At 42.2% G+C, this 20165-nt stretch overlaps 1 protein-coding gene across 3 annotated transcripts; it reads right to left on the reverse strand.

Annotated features, from left to right (window-relative positions):
• Positions 1-9792: 9792 nt before the first annotated feature.
• sgcg (sarcoglycan, gamma) lies at positions 9793-19548 on the reverse strand. Of its 3 annotated transcripts, XM_079732275.1 has the most exons (8): positions 19485-19548; positions 15573-15767; positions 14782-14886; positions 13794-13881; positions 12926-13045; positions 12338-12410; positions 11917-12040; positions 9793-11034 (listed from the first exon to the last, which is right to left on the reverse strand). In XM_079732275.1, exons 2-8 carry the CDS (start codon positions 15765-15767, stop codon positions 10867-10869), a joined length of 873 nt encoding a protein of 290 aa, XP_079588401.1. In that variant the 5' UTR covers positions 19485-19548; the 3' UTR covers positions 9793-10866. The 3 variants fall into 3 exon arrangements, with proteins under 3 accessions (XP_079588401.1, XP_079588400.1, XP_079588402.1); XM_079732274.1 differs by lacking the exon at positions 19485-19548 and having other exon boundaries at positions 15573-17244; XM_079732276.1 differs by lacking the exon at positions 19485-19548 and having other exon boundaries at positions 10894-11034; positions 11917-12056; positions 15573-17244.
• Between the last annotated feature and the right edge of the window lie 617 nt (positions 19549-20165).

Below are 20165 nucleotides of genomic sequence, written 5' to 3' on the forward strand. Positions count from 1 at the left end.
GAGAAGGTTTAGATGTAGAAGGAGGAGGAGCAGGAGAAGAATTAACATTATGATGATTAAGACAAAAACTAAAATCTAAAAAGGTTGCTCTGTTTGCCTTCCCAATGTGAGGGCCAGTGCGTTTATATTTGTTTGTCAATTTTTGTGTGGCAATGATTTTCTCATGTTGGGGGAGTTTCCAGCGTGAAGTTTTTTGGCTCAAGCTAATATGAAGAGAGAAGTCATAGTGAGGATGATGATGATGATGATGATGATGATGATGATTATGATGATGATGATGATGATGGTGATGAACGTGAATTTATTGATTGTTACGTCAAAGGTGATGCTCAAAGATGGTAACTATGATTTGGGAAGTCTTCGCTACGTGTTGTGAGTGAACTAGCGGTTGAATGAATTGGCCCACCTGGAAATGCACACATTTTACAATGCATTGCAACTGTACTGTAACCGATTTGCATTGCGATGCACTTTCCTAAAATACATTTGTACAACAAAAACCTTCAACACAAGCCTGTAAAACATGCAACAAAGAAAAATACTCCAAACGAACGCGGGTATCTGAGATGCAACTCCAGTTTTCAATGCCATGTAGGTGCCCAGAAAACAAATCAAATATTATATACCGTCAAAACAAAGGATGCTAAATTGAATGTAATAATAAATGTGTGATATTTCCATTGGGCTTCCTCTGTCCAAGATTCCGATATTGAGAAGAGACCATCCATATAAAGACGTAAAGTCGTTTTATGCTCTCACATCTGCTTGAATCACTCAAGCTCTGTTTACACCCTGTTTCATGAAACACTCTCATACTAACAGTCAAGGACATGTGGCCATGGGAAAGACATGAATGTGTCGTTAACCATGCAGGTCGGCCATTGTATTGAGCTGCTGTCACTGTATGTTACAACCCGTGTCTGGCCAAACGGACATAAGAGTACAGTAGCATGAACCATCGAACCAAATGCATGATGGGAACTCTCCCTCTGATGGGGAACTTTATCCGCAGTCACAAAACCTTAAAGAAAGTGTTGCGGCTTCTTTTTGATGTCTTTGGTGTTGTTATGACAGTTTGATATGAATTGGAAAAATACAACTTGCACTGATGTTAAGAAAAAAAGTAAAAAGAAAATCAAGCAAACGAGCAAACAAAAATACTTTTCCTATGTTTCAGTGAGTGCAATGTCCAGTTTCAACCTTAACCAGGAGTTTAAACTTGTGAGAAAAAAACTAAAAATGGTTTCAATGTCTGTTTTCAAAATAAAGCAAATGTGCCAATTACCATCATATCCTTTCGATTTTTTTCTTGAATCTTGAAATGTATGCAACTTCCCACACTCATAGCATTTGCAATAGAAGGCAATGGCAAAGCAGACAGCATTCTCTGAAGATGGCAGTCTAATCATAGGCAAACTGGTTACCTAGATACCATCATGTCGGCAGAACATGCTCTGAAGGGTAGAACAAAGGGGGGCTACTCTGTTCATCTTTGAAGGCTGGAAGCACAATAGGATCAACCCTATCTGGTATAAGGCAGCACACACACACGAAAACACACAGACACGCACAAACACAAAGACACATGCATGCACACATACAGACACACACACTCTCACACTCCCACATGTACACACACGCACAGAGACACACACATGCACGCACACCTACACACACACAAACGCAAACATACACAAAATGATATAGAGGAATTATTTTGTACAAATTGAAATTTCTGTCAAAGAATACAATATGGTTCTAAAGAGAACAACAGACTACAGCATTTTATTCCTCCCTTGGCATATCTGCCACACCCTCTAATGCCTTATTGAATAAGAATGATTGATTGCTAATTTAAACCTAACATGGTCAACTGTTGAATAAACAATGTGTAGATTGTATGAAGGAGTAACTTGACTTGAACACAATCCTGGACATCTAATGATAAAAATGAATGTTGTAATGACCAAACTTGAATTGGACCTTTTAAACATTTACCTTACAACATATAGCAAATAAGATAGCTGATTAGGAGCATTGATCGCTGTCCAGCTAACCGCATCAATAGGGAAAAGTGAGCTGAAAAAGGGACATAATGTTAGATTAATGAATTTGTTGTTTAGGGTGACCTGAGTTAGAGCAGAAGCCGTCAGCAGATGGAGCCAGACACAACCCAACTGAGGCCCATCGCCAATCAGGGTAACCGCTAAGGCCCAGGCATAGAAAATAAAGGACATCCCCTTGAACATCTGCTGTACAGTCCTATGCATAAAGGACTGAATGAAATCTTTTGTCAGCCAGCGATACCTGTCCCCTGCATGGTGTGTTTGTCTGGTCGGGGCTCGATGTCCACACAGTTCAGCGGTTGGGCAGCCACACGTTGATCTGCCAATTCGTCACTCGCTTCAGTCAACATCACTCTATCCGTTACAGATGAAGTCACTCACATTCTGCATGCTGTAGTCACCTTTCTCTGCTGGTGGCATTTCTGAAATGAGAAGTTTACATTTAGGGCATTTAGCAGACGCTTTTATCCAAAGCGACTTACAATAAGTGCATTTGTTACAATAAGTACATTTGTCATAAGAAGTGAAACAATATATCGCTGTCGGTACAGTAAAGATGTTCATAGAACCAAGTGCAAGTATTACAATCGCTAGGCCAACCCATTCCCCGTGTAAAGCAATGATAGCAGCTACTGTAGATGCTACACAATTAAGTACCTTGAATAAGTGCAATGTACAAGTGCCAGGACGTACAACATTCAATGGTGGCTGTGCATTGGTTTCTATGCAGAGTCGAGATGAACTCTGAACAGGTGAGTTTTGAGTCTTTTGCGGAAGCTGGTGAGCGACTCTGCGGTCCTGACATCGGTAGGGAGCTCGTTCCACCACTGAGGTCCCAAAACAGAGAAAAGTTGTGACTTTGCTGATCGACCTTTGCTTGCTCTTAGCGATGGCGGTACCAGACGTCCAGCTGAGGTAGTTGAGCAGAGGGATCGAGCTGGGGTGTGTGGCTTTACTAATGCTTGGAGGTAGGCAGGGGCAGTTCCATCGACTGCCTTGTATGCCAGTACCATCATCTTGAATCTGATGCGAGCTATTACAGGGAGCCAGTGGAGGTCTCGGAAGAGGGGGGTTACATGTGAGAACTTTGGTAGGTTGAACACGAGGCGCGCTGCCGCATTCTGGATGCGCTGCAAGGGTTTAATCGCAGAGGCAGGGGGTCCAGCCAGGAGCGAGTTGCAGTAGTCGAGGCGGGAGATGACCAGTGATTGGACTAGAAGCTGAGCTGCTTCCCTTGTGAGGAAGGGCCGGATCCTGCGGATGTTGTAAAGTGCAAATCTGCAGGATCGGGCCACCACAGTGATGTTTGCGGTGCAGCATAACTGATTGTCCAACACTACACCAAGGTTTTTGGCAGTTGGAGAAGGAGATACAGTGATGTTCTCAACAGTGACCAGTAAGTCCATGTGTGGGCAATCTTTCCCTGGTATTAGGAGGAGCTCAGTCTTGTTGAGGTTAAACCTCAGGTGATGGGCAGTTGTCCAGGTGCTGACTTCTGTCAGACATTCAGATATGCGTGTTGCAATCAGGGCTTTGTCAGATGAGGGAAAGGAGAGAAATAGCTGAGTGTCGTCAGCATAGCAGTGATAGGAAAAGCAGTGGGATGTAATTACAGAGCCCAGAGATCTGGTGTAGAGGGAGAACAGAAGAGGCCCCAGTACCGAGCCTTGAGGGACACCTGTATCAAGCGTGCAAGATTTAGACAGTGAGCCATTCCATGTTACCTGATAAGTGCGATTCATCAGGTAGGACCTGAATCAGGAAAGGGCAGATTCAGCTATGCCAAGCTCGGCGAGAGTGGCGAGGAGGATCTGGTGGTTCACAGTGTCAAATGCTGCAGACAAGTCAAGGAGAATGAGAACCGATGAGAGGGACGAGGCTCTGGCCGCACGGAGGGACTCAGTCACCGCGAGGAGAGCCGTCTCAGTGGAGTGTGCTTTTTTGAAGCATGACTGGTGAGGGTCAAGCAGGTTGTTAGATGAGAGATAGGAGGACAGTTGGTTAGCGACGGCACGTTCCAATGTTTTAGAGAGGAATGAAAGAAGAGATACCGGTCTGTAATTCAGGATGTCAGTGGTATCAAGCGTTGGTTTTTTGAGGAGAGGCTTTATTCTGGCAGTCTTGAAAGACGTTGGAACAATGCCAGAAGTGAGGGAGGAGTTAATAAGTGCGGTTAAAGCATATACATACATACATACATACATACATACATACATACATACATACATACATACATACATACATACATACATATATATAATGTATGTATGTATGTATGTATGTATGTATGTATGTATGTATGTATGTATGTATGTATGTATGTATGTATGTATGCATGTATGTATGCATGTATGTATAGAATAGAGTAGGGGTTACCTTCATTTCAATGCAAATGAATCCTATTAACACTTCCCACTACATTCAGGCCCTGTCAACACAGACGAAAATGATCTTTTATCCCCCGTTTTTCTTTGGCAGCGTTCCAGGAAGGGGCCTGACCTCAAACAACCCAGTCTGGCCCAGCCTATTATGCTCCCTCCTTATCATACAAAAATAATACATGCTCTCCCCAGACCACTGACCCATTCCCCTGTCCCATTCACACCTGTCTCTGAGCAACACAACATTCAAGCATCCCCAAACATTCCAAACATTCCGTTCCAGCATCAAGTTGGTCTCAGGATCAGTTAAATGTATTTCACTGATAAGATACAGATACAGTTCAAATACCGCTAGTATCCTGTATGGACTCTGCCCGCACTGCTGGTCTTTGGTGGAATTGAATGTTTTTGTTTGCATTGCCACGTGCTTTTGTTTTTGTTCTGAACCCCCCCCCCCCCCCTCACCTGACTCTGTCTGCCACACCTGATTACTAGCCTGCTTGTTGACCTACTTGAGTTTTCCCTGTCCTTTGTTTTCTCTCTGCCAATGATTTGTTTTCCCTCTGATATTTAAGTTCAGGCCACCAATCTGCCTTTGTCAGATTGTACCAGAAAGTTTGGTGTGATACTCTTTGATTTTTCATTCTCTGTTGGAACTTTGCCTGGATCTTTTGTCCGTTTTGACTCTTAAGTTTGACTTTTGACCTGTCTGCCCTTTGTTTGAAACCTGAAGAAAATGAATAAATGTTTTTGCCACTTGCATCTGGTCTGCACCTGGGTCCTTATCTGCAAGTCTTAACAGCTACAGAAGTTTCAAATACTGCAATCAGAAATAAAGTATTATTTTATCCAATTCTGGCCTAAACATTATATTTGGAAATAGAAAACCCATTTGTAACTTATTTTTAATAATAAACGAAATGATACCTCTGATAGTATTTTTTTCCCACATGTGAAAATCTAAGAAGTTCAATGATACAATTCAAGAAGTATCTTTGCAATTCCCTATATAATGGTTAAGGTGCACATGCTATTGCACCCTCGCCCAGGGATTTAATATTGCAACACTGACGAAACATGCTCTAAATCAAACTTGATGACTGCATTCCACAATAACTAAATAACTACATGTTCTAGACATTCAAATAATCACCCCAACATTTGTTTAGGAATTTTACTGAGTTGAATCTTGATAAATTTAGTCCAATAACAAAGGAAAAGAGTCCCACACCTAAAATCACATTTATCAACCAATACCATTGCGAGGACAGAGAATAGGACCCATAGACTATGTTATGTAGTCATAATACATAATTTTCACTAAAAGGGATGTAATATTGCCATTTAGGGGTCTTACAAGGTTATGAGACGAGACAAAGAAAGGACTGACTGAGGTGCTCTCATCAAAGATTGAGGTAGCCTACATTTCAAATATTGTTTGAATTTGGTTTAGATGTAGTTTTACCTGCTTAAGAAACTGCTTTGTGAGAATGCCAAATTCAACCTTAAGTAATAGTGCTTTACAATTGAGTAAAAAAAATGCACTTAGCTTAAGGACCTAATATGCCACTTTAAATGTTGTTAGTGGTAGTGAAACTGTAAAGTTAGAGCTAATATATGCTTTCTGTTCTGCAAGCATCACCAATAAATAGCAGGTGAGGGAGAAGCCATTATGCGAGGGCATGCTTCAATCAAATCAAATCCTCATATACATTTCTTTCCTAAAATAGTTACGTAAATATTTAAGAATTATTTAAACAATTATATATATGTATATATATATAATTTCCAGGCCACAATTAACAACTGGCATTCATCAATATTGTAGTGCACATTTTCTTCTTTCACAGTTGAATGTGCAGTTAACATAATTCACTCTAAACACAGTCACTATAAACACTTTTATACTGATATTTTCAACATAGACCTTTAGTTCTATGCCATAAAATAAAGCAGCACTTTCTGCAGAGTCTTAATATGCTTAAGTGTCCATTGTACCTTTTTAAACAAATCCTCACACTGCTGTGGTTCATATGTGGCCGATACATTAGGGTCACAATTTATCCAACACCTAAATGTCTCTCAGTTCGGCTCTATCCTCTCTGAACGCCTAGTTGTAGCAGGCATTAAGACTTAGACAACGTTTAGCTCCTCTTGAAGCTTCTGAAATGGATTGTAAAGCTTCTGATCTCCTACACGGTTGAACATGACAGTCTTCATCGTCTAACCCTCATCAGTATGGAGTCAAATGAATTCCGAAAGAAATGTGTGGTCAGTCACTAACACCAATTCTCTTCCCTAGATGTATTTGTGTAACTTTTCACAACTGAGTGCTATACCAAGCCTCTCTTTTATATCATGCTGGAAGCGAGTACAGCTGGGTTCCACACGTTGCCATGCAGCTGCAGAGGGATTCAGGGGCACTCATTCATCATTCGAAGGATCTGCTGCAGCTTTCAGTGGTAGTGCAGGACTATTAAACCTATTAAGAAGTTAAGAAGCAGTCTGGTTACAGGGCCAGTGCGGCCCTGTAACCAGACTGCTTCTTAACTGTTCTAACTTCTGAATGTGACTGTACCCACTACTACAGATCCATTTTCCAGCAGACTTCGTGTTTGCTAACATATTGTGGATTGATTTCCCCATGTAATTCACTGTATAGCACTCTCAGTCTTATCTTGGGTGTTGGCCTTTCCACTATCGCTTTTATCTTTCCAGGGTCTGGCTGTCTTACGTCTGTGGACAGTTTGTCTCCCAGATGAGTTAGTTCACTCACCCCAAATTGGCACAGCCTTAACCCTGATTTTGTATAGAGTGAGACCCTTATTTCAGTCTCTCACCATGCTGGGGACTTGAGGCTCACCGGACCAACGTGTCATCCAGTAGTAAACAAACACCTTCCATCCCCTTGATCATCTGCTGTACAGTCCTATGCACCATTTCCAGGGCTGAAGCTGGGCCAGAAGGTTGAGGATTCAGTGTTGAGTGTGCACTAGATTGCACTATTTGATAGAATCCTGGTGGAAAATGTAGTTTGGAGGTGCAGCTTGCTACCGCCACAGCACCTGTGATGTCAGATTTGGTTGGTGGTCTGAAATGCTCTTACTTGATTTATTGGTTCATTCAATATAGTAAATATCTCTTGGGTCCGCACACAGCCTCACATCCCGATTATTGTTCCCTACAACCATCGTTATTAAGAATTGTACTCATTTCAGTTAAATTTCTCCAATCCATTAACCCACTCTCTAGGTTCCTCAACTCTCTTCACTATCCCCTTGCATATTAGTGATATTCCTTGTAGCCTCTATTTAGGGTTACTGGCCTGCATTATCCTTGAGCTGTATTTTATACCGGCAAGGTGAGCAGCCTTCTCTAAAAGGATGGATACATCTCAGCTGTGGAGCCTGCATGTGTTCCCACATGGGTAACCGAGATCACTGTTGATCACATGGTCCCATATGTAAGACTGAATGTAAGACTCTCTGAATCAGCCTTAGCCTTTCACTGTGTTTTATTCTTTTTACTAATGCAACAGTCATGTTGTAGGAACGACCTGTTATTATCTTGTTACTCCAATATAAATAAGACCATGGAGATCAGTCTGACTTTGAGCACTTGGGTTGTTTTATTCAGACCAGCAAGCAACTCAAACAGTCTCTGCACTCAGTTAGGTTAACAACTAATGACAAACTCAGTCACACAAGGTTGAATTAGTCCAAATTGTGGGCTTACACCGCCATCTAGGGGCTACTACCCAACTTGCTATATTCCCCCTCCCTTAGGCCATCAAAATAAATAAAGTATGACACTCAAACATCCGTTGACCTGTTTGTATTATATTTTGGCCCCACCAAACACTACCCTTTGTTTCCCACAAAAAATTATGTCTATGGCTTTGAAAACGGTTGGCGCCGGCTCAAACTGTGAACAAGTCCTTGACTTCTGGTATGGGATTTGGTTCTACGGAGGCAGTTTATTACCACCCCAAAGTCTAATAGACCATCAGGTCTCAATCCTCTTGCAGGGGAGGTAATGCCCCCTTTAACCATCTGTTAAGAGTCTGATTCCCCCTCTGGTTACAGGGTGAAGGTGAATGATCTAGGGGGGTGGGTTCATGGTGTGGCATCAGTTTTAAACATAGCTCGAACACCATTTAACCCAAATCATCCGTACATCTATTTGCATGCTTGACGTGTACAACTTCTTTCTCTTGTGTTTAAAAAGTTAACTTCTTTCCAAATCAATTGTATTTCCCCGAGGCAGCTTTGTCCTAGTAGATGATGGCCTCACCCATCAACGACAGAAAGTGGAGTTTTCTTTTGCTTTTCATATTTTAATTTTCACCTCAGCCAATCATTTAATTGAGTCCCCAGTGTCAGTCTTTCATTTATTTTAAATTCTGGCTGTTCTGTGTAATGGGGGGTGCTAAAGTAAGCCCGAGAATAGTGTAATCTCCAGTCTTCATCAAAATAACGACTTACTTATATTTTAGTGTGAAAAAGTTTGAAAGGGATTGGAGAAATTCTCGACAAATTGTGTTCAAATTAGGATGTTTGGCTAGACCGTGGTTTAGTTTTGGATACCAGAGAACATTAAGCAAACATGTAGCTGATCCATATTCCATTGGACATAGTAAGTCTAGGTACACTGCTGCTTATGAATCCACAATCTCATGATGATCAGCCATGGTAACCCTGTCTAATTCATTCTTAAAGCTGATGCTTAAGTTTTTTTTAATCACATTTTTTGCTTCACTTAGATATCGTTGGGAAATTTTGCAAAGATGATGTGTGCAAAACACCCAGGCACATCCTATTACTTAAATGTTATCTTTTTTTTCAGTAGTCCCCCCAAAAATAAAGTATTTGTCTCACATGAAGGTGGCACTGTGGAGCCACAGAGAACAGCTGCTGATACAAAGCTTCTAAACTTCTTCAACCCTAATGAACACAATGACTTCATTAATACCCTGGTAGGATAAAATACCATCTAACAATCATGCTTTCAAATTCATGATAGCTCAGGTCCTACGCCTGACACAAGTACAGTGATAGAAACATTTGAGGACTAATGACAATACATTGAACACTTTTTCAAAACTGCAGATGGCGGGCTATGTATAAAGCTCCTGGGATCAAAATACTCCTCTTGAGGGATTGGTTTTCTATATATCTATCTCTATTTTCAATTGTAGTTAATCCAAGTCAATCGGTTAAAATTGTCATCAAACTATTATAAAAAAATTGAAACGACCCATCTTAAAAGAGTAACACTTATTGTTTATTCCCACACAAACTTGAATAAATACAACATTCAAATAATCTAAATAATTGACCCTCAAAACAGACCTAATACTTTAGGCCTACGTTAACTATACAGACATAAAAGTATCAAGTAGGCCCACAGTTACAACAAGCTAAAAAGTCCCAGTGTCACAACAAATGTATAAATAAAGTCCTGTATTTATGATAAACCAAACAAAGGCAAATATAAGACCAATGTTCTGTTTATGTTATGTTCAATGCTGACGTACAACAATATACGTACACTCTGTAGGCTTACTTCCTGTTATAGCCTTTGTAAACACAATGGTATGCAAACAAGATATTTTAACATGATCTTTCTTAAAGAAAACAAATAAAGTTGCATTATAAAATATAACAAATAAAGCGAGGCAAAACATACATAGAACTCAGCAAACCAAAAGAAGGAAATGACACAATCTAACAAGGAGAGGCCCTACAATGTTTATTTCATATAACAATCGTTTCTTGTAATTAAAAATACATTTTAATTTGAGATTTAAAAGATGGTGTTGTACACAAAAGTGTAAATCAGACTAACTAATATGGCATATTTCCTATCATGCTTTTTTCCAGGGTACATAAAAACCTTGCCTATCACAAACACAGCATAACAGGCGCTAGAAGATAAATCAATACACTTTAACTACCCTACATTCCCATCCGCTTAAACTCGGCCTTTACTTTGAAAAGAATCAATCCAAGCCCTTAACACGTACAACTTCTAATGTATTGCACTACAAAACATATTGCATAGGATATAAGCTGTTCAGCAGCTCCTTATTGCCCAGCCGTTACACTGTAGAAAAAACACATATACATCTTTGAAACATCTCCACGGCAGGAGTAAGCCATTTGCTTTAGGTACAGTGAGAGTAAAGTTGAATACTGAAAAGCTATCAAAACACCTGTCGCCCTTCGCAAAGACTTTGGCTAAGCCTCAGAGAAATTTGCACCAGAATATCTCGTATCGCTGAAGCCGTGAACCGGGATGATTTATTGTTCTGAGGGTAAACGCGGTGATATATATAAACACTCGTGCTCGCTTAGTCCCCACCGCGTCCCCAGAAGCCTTGGATGACACGCTAATGGCTCTGCTTGTCAGGACCCGGTCTAGCAGTCCTGCCTCTCACTGCAGGTGGAGGTGACCCTGGCCTCGGATAGGACCAGTTTGCCGCTGGGACACACGCACACCTCATAGAGACCCTGGGCGTCCCCGAACACCGCGTCTCCGCTCAGCGGCAGGCTGGGCATGCGCACCGTCTCGGCGTCCAGCACCAGCTGTGGGACGGAGAGCGAGGACGTTTAAAGGGGAGCGCTGTTAGGGGAAGGTTGTTGGCTTTGTTTCTGGGGGGAGGGTATCACAGAGAGAGGATGGAAAGCACAGAAATGCATCGTAGTGACCTTGGTGTGCCCATGCAGTACACAGTGCAGTTCAATACCTAACAGATGAATGCATAATCTCCCTGACAGTACTGTCCCAATGCGTGTGCATACATGCAATCACTGGCCATGTATGAAAAGGCTGTTTGGCAACTTGCACGATGACAGAGGTGGAGAAGATGAGCAAGGGTATTGTCTCAATCTCCAGAGTCTAGGCGACATTTTTATATTTGGATTCAAATTAATATTTAATGTGGTCTGAGATACATTTTAGCGCATCCCATTGACAGACGGTCATTTTACAGCCTTATCATCTCTGACACAGAATAATTCAGTTGGGCTTATCTGACTCCAAAATAATGCACTGTAATGATGGCCCTGCTCCACCTGGAAAATATTTTTAAAAAGGCGGAAATGTGAGTGTAGGGCAATTGGGGTACAAATGCAACACTAGTGATTCTGCTCTAAGACAATGACTCGCCTTTGTAGCTAAAAGTCACAGGCTAATGGGATGCATGCCTTTTGCCAACTCCAAATGGAAATACTGCGAAGCAAGTCAGGGAAAAAGTTTTTGCTTGATAACCTGTTGAATAAAACAGCAGGCCTTTTGCAGGCCTATTGACATTACTTTGATTAATGGGGGGAACAGGGTTAACGGACTTAACGGCCAAAAACATCTCGGCTCTCTGCTGGTCTTCAGCGGCAGAAGGAGCTGTCATGATGTAACCGTGACAACGCAGATCTAGACTACAGTGTGTGAATAAACATGGGTTGTCTCACCAGGCCTTTACTGGACTGCAGAATGAAGTCCATGTTGGTGGAAGCCTCGATGTTTCCGGACATGGCTTTGAGCAGCACTCCGCTGGGGGCGTCCATGGTGAGGGAGCGGGTGGGAGACTCCAACCTTAAACAACACCACGCTAAATCAAGCCCTTCTACCTCTGTACTGTACTAACATAAGGAGGTTTGTTTCCACAGAACCGGAAGCGTAGATCATGTTTGTTTGATTGGATGAATGGTTACTAGTACAAGCAGTTGTTACATTATTGTTGATTATTTTCAGAACCATGGCAAGTATTCAAACCAACCAATTCAGAATCATTTTTTATAATTCTGATATGATTAACCAAGACTTCTTTAAGAAAGGATGGACGGTCATTACCATCCATTCAAATGATCGATGCACCGTCTTTAGTCTCACCTCAAGTCTTTCTGTGCTTCTGATTTGAGCAGAGGCACCTCTACCGAGTGCTGAAACAATGCTCCATCAGCGCCTGATAGGAAACACACACAAACACACTCTAGAATTAGTCCTGCATGCAACATGGTGGAAACAACTTTGGATAAAATATTTATTGCAAGTAAAGTTCAGACAGCTGGGCTGTTAAGTAGGCTTTAGTACGTCAAACACATCTGTGTAGCTTATATCACATCCCAAACGGCGTACATATGAAGACGTATCATAGATCATGATGTTGAACTATCATTCAGCATTCATGAAGTTCATTTATATTTTTACGAGGGAGCGACTAAAGAACGGAGTGAATGAATGGCAACCACGACCGCTTGTACCAATAGGGCTACATTGCCCCCCTGCTGGTTTTAACAGGAACAAAATGACCAAAAACACAACACTTTAGTTGAACTTCACACTGTGAAGCTGATCACCCATCGACACAAACCATTTACAATGTTGGTCCTATCAAACATGTTCACTATTGTTCATTGTATTAGCTTCCCGTGTTCACCGGTCACTGGAGGAGAATGGGATGTGTGGCTGTCAGTGTACCTAGCACATGAAGCTTCCCTGTGCCCACCACAGCCTCTTTGCCATCTGCCATAAACAGCATCTGGCCATCGGGAGAATGAATGACCATATTCTGAGCTTGTCCTTGGACTTGCGTCTGGCCTACAACACAAAAATAGGAGCAAAACAAGGAGAAACAGTTAAATCAGAAGTTAAGTAATTTCAAAAAAAAAAACCCTGACATCATGCAAGCCAACAGGGTGTGGATTTGATTACTAATTGATTAGGGTTCATTACATCAATATATCCATCATTATTTTGATAATTCCGCCTTTATATTACTAATCCATATGCAGGAGTGATGAAAAGATCCATCCCCCCACTAACTGTTGCAGAACGTTGCAGAAGATAAACTGTATGACCTAAATACATTTTATAGTGTTGTACTTAACATTTACAGAACAAATAGAAAACAGCTTCAATAATCATGGTTGCATGATGGTCCGATACTATGTGTATGTTGGTCTTTTCCTCTTGTCAAATTGTTCCACCAAACCAATTGCCTTTCAGAGACCAAATAAAAATCAATAGCTTGGAAATGTCTTGTGGCTGCTAAAAACCCATTGAAGTAAAGTTGGCTCAAATCTATTTTAAATGGGCAACTAAGGGATTTTTAATGGAAGATGCATTAATTTTGACATTGTTAATTTCAGATGATGACTGCCTCGAGACAGGTCCTAAGAAGAATGGTATTCACTGTGTGTGTGTGTGTGTGTGTGTGTGTGTGTGTGTGTGTGTGTGTGTGTGTGTGTGTGTGTGTGTGTGTGTGTGTGTGTGTGTGTGTGTGTGTGTGTGTGTGAGAGAAAGTGAGTGAGTGAGTGACTGAGTGTGTGTGTCTCCTGCCTCTTACCCACAGATATTCTCCCCGTCACATCACCGTTGGGTTCACGTGCGTTGAGCACAACATTTTCCTCAGAGGTCACTTGAAGAGAGGAGACCTATAGAGCAGGTTATAGAGGCCATTGGGGAACCAGGATAAAGACATTGATCATTGTTTCTTATAATTAATGTTTTATGTTTAAATTTGGAGTTATACATGTTTAACCAGGCACTGGTTTAAAAAACTGCTTCTGAGACGTAAAGTAGTATGGCTTCTTATGTGATTAGCCCAGTTTATTTGATTATATAGTTTACTAAATAAACTGTGATCATCCAAAAACACCACAACCTCGCTACCATTGAAAATAAAAGAATACATACTGTAAGTAAATGAGCCAGTCCATAAAAAAGGTATACAGTTCTACAGAATTAAATTGGGCTAAATATTGCAGCTATGAGCCTGAAACCCACATGCCATTTAAAGAACTCCAGAAAAGTGTTTCCAGCTGCTCCTAGCAAGCATGCTATGAAGCTGTTGCCACCACAGACATGCATGAGGTTAATCGGCCCTGCTCCCTACTACCACCATGAGAGGAACTGCCGAACGCTGTAAGCCAATTCCTCTAAACATCCCCAAGGCTGGAGGCTGAAAGTTCAGTTTTCTGATTGCAGCTTGGCTGAAATGGTGTGCGTGTGTGTGTCTGTGTGCGTGCGTCTGTGAGTGTTTAATGTGAATCAGATCTAAACAGGAAGCTAGCTTGTCCCCACGGATACAAGCACCACTTTAATCACTGTGGTCAGTGAAATTAAATAATTCTCGTCGGGTTTCGGGAAGGTCACTTAAAAGACTGAACCGACTGCTCTTACTGCTCACAAGGGGAGGCGGGCAGGGATGGATAAAGCCAGAGCAAAGTAGATGAAAAGGGAGAGAGGGAAATACAAGAGGGAATTAAAACTGCAGAATAGGTGAATTCCCTCTCTAGGGGTCAGTGCATGAAGGAGCTGGGAGATTGTCTTACATTTCTGGAGTGGATCTCATTGGCATAGAGCGGCAAAAGGAACTCTGACTCTCCTTCCTCTAGCCTGACTCCGTCTGGGTGGACCCCCAGCAGTCCCATGCCATCCTGCAAGAACAGCCAGAGGAGATATATGTAAAGACACAGCAAGACCTCAGAACTCTGGAGCTGTATGAGACCTAACCTCAACTGTAAATCATCTGAAAGGCTCCTTTTCCTTCACCACACATTTTACAAGCATGGCATGCAAGGCTGTCAACCATTTTGTTTCCATTATCCCGATTCAACAGATTGCCAGGTGTTCCAGCCTCCACAACACGCTACGGGGTTCAGCAGAGTACGTTTTGCAATAAACCAGCCAGGAAATCGTTGTCTGTCGGTCGGTCCATGTCCCACGGGCAGAGACGAGAGGCTGCGTACGTGTGAGCGACTTTGTTTGTTGATGTTGTCCTTTCTCTGCTTGTGCCTGCATAAATCTGGAGTTTGCCATCTGCCATACTTAGACAGAACCACCGCTATTGCCCCATGCTGGGACACAAACACATCAACTATCCTGATAATACAGCCAAATATCGAACAGTGGTTCTACCCACAAGCTTCTGTGGCTTATTAAACAGGACAACAACAAAAAGAGAACTACAACAAGATAAGCCACTGATAAGATGTCTTTTTTGCAAGATTAGCAAACAAGACAAACAACCCAATGTAAAACGGGGCCTGGTTGAGCATCTTACACACACACGCACGCACGCACACACGCACGCACACACACACACACACACACACACACACACCGTGTCGAACCACATCACTCTGAGGATCCAGATGGTGAGGGCAAAGTTGACCAATAGTATGGCGATGAGCAGCAGCACAAACAAATAGAGGCATCGTTTCCGCCAGCCGTAGATGCCGATCTTGTAGACGTGGTCGGGGATTGGGCTGGGCACGCTGAAGTCCTGCGTGGTGGTGACATACTGCTCCCGAACCATCTGCTGGGCGGGGAGGAGGGACCAAGGAAGCACGGCGACCATGGAGGAGGGAAGGGAAGAAGAAAGAATCACTCACCAGAAAGTACTCAGCACTCTCTTACTCGGTTTGTGTCATTTCATGCACATCACTGAGAAACAATGTTGACGACAAGGAATAAGTTGTCATGTACATCCATTATAACGACATAGTATTATAAAACTGATTTTTTTGAACAATTTGCTGATTTTAAGAGCATTAGGGGCAGGACAGATTTCTGCAGTCTACCTACCAATGCATTTTTTTACTTTGCCTTTATTTTCTTTAATTCATCTATTTTATTTTATTATTTTAGCATTCAATTGTACAATGAGGTATTTATGTGAAGCACTTTGAGTCTGCCTTGTGTATGAAAAGTGGTATATAAATAAAATTGCCTTGCCTACCTGTACCTTCCTTGAATTAGACTCCCAACTCTTAACTGCTCAATAAACACATTCATATAAAGGGTAAGAAGATCAGAGTAATTTGCTTAGGATACAAGTATATCCTAAATGACTTAATGCTAAATCTCGCCGTCTTGGGGAAACTCCTGTGATTGGGCAGTGCCAGCCAGCACTTACAGTTCTTGTCCTGGCATATCTGGCAGTCAGCGATGGAAAACTTGACAGGACTTCCAGGAGTGGAGTAAACATGTCTCAAAGAGTTATGCTACTTGGTGTAGGATATAGAGGCTGTAGTGGCTGGCTACAGCATGCTATCACGGGAAGAATAATGTGAGTTACGACTCGAGTGAATTATTCATTACGTATTAATTATGTATTATTTATCAGTCTATGCATCCAGTTAGTAAAGGGGCTATGAACTAAACCAAAGCACACGTACCCTGCATGAGAAACAGCTAAGAAGCAGATTCAGACTGGATGAGGCTCATTAGATAGGTTAGGGTAAGGCACTTGGGGAGGCGTTCAGTTGCTCAACCAGCCTTATAACACAAGCTGCTCTGACTGAAACCGGCCTGGAGAAAGATATTGGTTTCTATTAATGAAATCTAAAATAGTAGAAACAGGTCATAACATCCCAAAACAGAGTCCCTGTGGAGTTATTTCCACTCTGAAGCCTAAAAATCTAAACTGCTCTGTGGACCGAAACACAGATGAAGCGATCAATATAACTTTCCCCTCCTTTGGGGAATCAGGAGAAAAGAGAGAGACACACACACACACACCTTCTCACACAAACAAACAACAGCCATTTCTCCAAACTTCCTGGGTTCCCTGAAGGCACCACTGTTCTCGTACCGGTTTACCCAATGTAATGCTAAAGGCATCTAAACAAATGTGCAGTTGCACTGTCTCCATGGAGTGAATCATACATCCGACAGGGGCGTTGGATTAACATAGAGGACAAATGCTGTCTCCTATCACCACAGTAAACCTTGGTTTCCATCACCTTTAAGGGGCCACTGTTCAAAGCCAAACAATGCATCTTGGTAGACACTAACAGATGTTCTGCCAAGCGCCTCCAAACCCCAGGTGAGCTTTGGATGACCTCCATGTTACGCCGGTGTTCTGACAAGCAGCAGCTCATGCCTCGCCACGTGTCTCTGCAGAGTCCTTCTGATTGGGTGGATCTAAATTAGGAACTAATACTGGAAAATCTTCTTTTGTCATTCAAGCTGGAGAATCTTCTTATGAGTTGATAAAGAGAATATATGACTCGATATTATATTTATTATACATTTATGTAGTGGCCTGTTAGAAACTGTTGGGGAGTATATGCACAGCAAACCCCCCCCCCACACACCCCCCCCCTCTCACACACACACACACACACACACACCAAGACCGCAAGTTATGATTTATGGCTGTCCATTGTACAACCTGAAATATGTACACGTTGCTGGAAAAGGCTAAGCCCACTTGAAGAGAGGGCGGGAGAGCGAGGGAGCGCTGATAAGGACCAGGTTATTAAATGCAATGCTATTTACTTCCTCTCTGTCTGGCCTCATTTATATTCATTAATTTTGGGAGATGAGTGCGGATATGTCAGAAAGGCCCAAGAATGAAATGTCAGCAACAATTCCTGAAAACGTGCTGTGAAACTATAATTGTACAGTGTTCTTTTAAATAGGGGAAGGGGATCAGATGCAGAGTCTATCGTTGTTTCTCCATTGGGACTTTTTTATTTTCATGGGGGGAAAGAAGTATTGGAAATATTTTACAAACGTGAAAGTGACCCGTGGCACAAAGGCAAGCATTGAGAATTAGACAGTTTGTTGCAAACACTCATGAAATCTGGGTAAACGACCACAAAAAGTATTGCAGCTCTGGGTTTCGGTCATTATAGTGTTAATGAATTTGTTCGAACTCATTGTAATAAATGGAAACGAGGGCATTACAGGGCTTCCAACTAGGGGGAGCATGGGCTAAAGAGGTTGTTTAAGCTGCTGCTCCAGGCTCGAGTTTCAGACTGGAGCCCCTCCACCAACTGAAGCCTTCCATAGCAACCCAAATAAACACTGTTAAAAGCAACCTCGCCACTGGACCGGTATGGAAGTAATGGTTCTAACCCTAACCTCCATTAAAGGGGCGTTGTGATCAACATAAGGTCTGACCTTGGCTGTGTCTCACGGAGCAGTGGTCTCAAGTTATTCCTTCAGGGTTAAAGGCCATTACAGACGGACACATTAGTGGAATACGTTATACGTCTGCACTGCAGACAACAGTCCTTACTCCATTTGTTCATCGAAAAGGTAATTGAAGAACAGTGCTTTGCAGCAATTTTATTAGAAAGGACCAAACAAGTCAGTGTGGTTTAGCTTCTTTCGTGTTGAAGCCAGTGATAACATTTCCAATCTCTACATTATGAACCCAATTGGGGGGTGGCACCTTCTAGTTTAGCTTTTTAGCATTTTCTCTATTAACCTGTGTGTCTGTGTGTTTGACCTCGAATCTGAGAACTGTTGTGTTGCAGACAATAAAAGTCCCTACTAACCCACAAGGGTCTCCGTCTGTAATTGAGATTCCAGGCTTCTCTGACTTACAGCGTGACCTGAGCAAACGCCAGCAAAGAGGCGTTTAGGGAGAGAGAGTAATAACCACTTCATTGAGAAATGGCCTTCATTTGTTTTTTTTCTGTCAAGTTTCATCTCATTCACCTATTAAGATGGATGGAACATGTAAATAACCCAAATTAGTTAGACACCGCAAGTTGCATTTGTTGATTTAAAGCTGAGCTGAACACAGACAGAAAGAGATCTGTTTCGGTCCCTTTCTAGAAAGTTGCCGTCTGCCTGTCTCTGCTGTAATGCTACAACGTCTAAAAATAGCACACAGCATTGTGAACTAAATTTAAAAAGGCGCCTGAGCACTGTCACAAACACGCACTAACTGTTTCAACTCATACATTTTTGCATCATTAAAACTCGTAGCGGCAAACACTTCACACACACATCCATACCCAGACACACTCAGGAAAACGTGGCTCCTCTGAAGGAATATTACCATGTAGGGTAAAAATGCCTGACAGTAATAAAAGCTTTTTTTTTTCCCCACTCCAAAGGGAAAACCATCATTCAAAAAAGACACCAAGTCCTACAAACCATTCATATCACTCTTTAGACAGACTGGAGAAAGAGGATAATGCCACTTGACCTTTGACAGCTTATAATACGGAGAAAGAAACTACTATTAGCAAATGGGAAAGCAGGCAGTTAACAGAGAAAGAGTCTGGCTTACCTCTGGGCTGTAGCACGGCAGTCCTCTCTCTCTCTCTCCGAGGCTCAGGAAAGCAGCGGCAGTGGTGAACCTCCTCGGGTGTCTGACAGCCAGTCAACAGCTGCGTGCCATATACCTATAGCCCTGTCCCCCAACCCATCTCCACCAGACGGCGCTCCCACTCCCTGCTGGTCTAGGGAGATTTAGGAACACCCATTCCCAGGTTTAGGAACACCCATTCCCTATCTCTCCACGTGTCCATCCCATCATCTCATTAAAGTGTGGCATGCGTTGATATGTATTAGGAAAGGCGGGTGGGAAAGCTGAAGAGACGCCCACGTAAAAGAAAGGGCTCGAGTAGTCTGTAGTTCGGGGACTGGAAGGAATGCATTTGGCAGGCAGCAGCTTCACACACACATTGGTATGAAAATGGGATGTTTTTTTGTTACTCCACTGAGAATGAGGAAGCGTTTCGGGAGTTTATAAGCTATTATGTTTTAATTGTTGCGGCCACTTCTTTTTTGTGGTTGTGGTTTTCTGGAACACGGTCTCATTCTGGATGTTTCGCACATGGGTAGGCCTAATGATGAGTTAAAATACTGAATCATCCGATTTTTGTTAATAAGTTCTGCAATTCACCTTGCGAAGGACACAGCCTTCGACCTGTACTTAATAATTTTAAATGTCTCCATGGACCAAAAA

Source organism: Pollachius pollachius, assembly GCF_949987615.1.
Source record: "Pollachius pollachius genome assembly, chromosome: 3".
Classification (NCBI taxonomy): domain Eukaryota; kingdom Metazoa; phylum Chordata; class Actinopteri; order Gadiformes; family Gadidae; genus Pollachius; species Pollachius pollachius.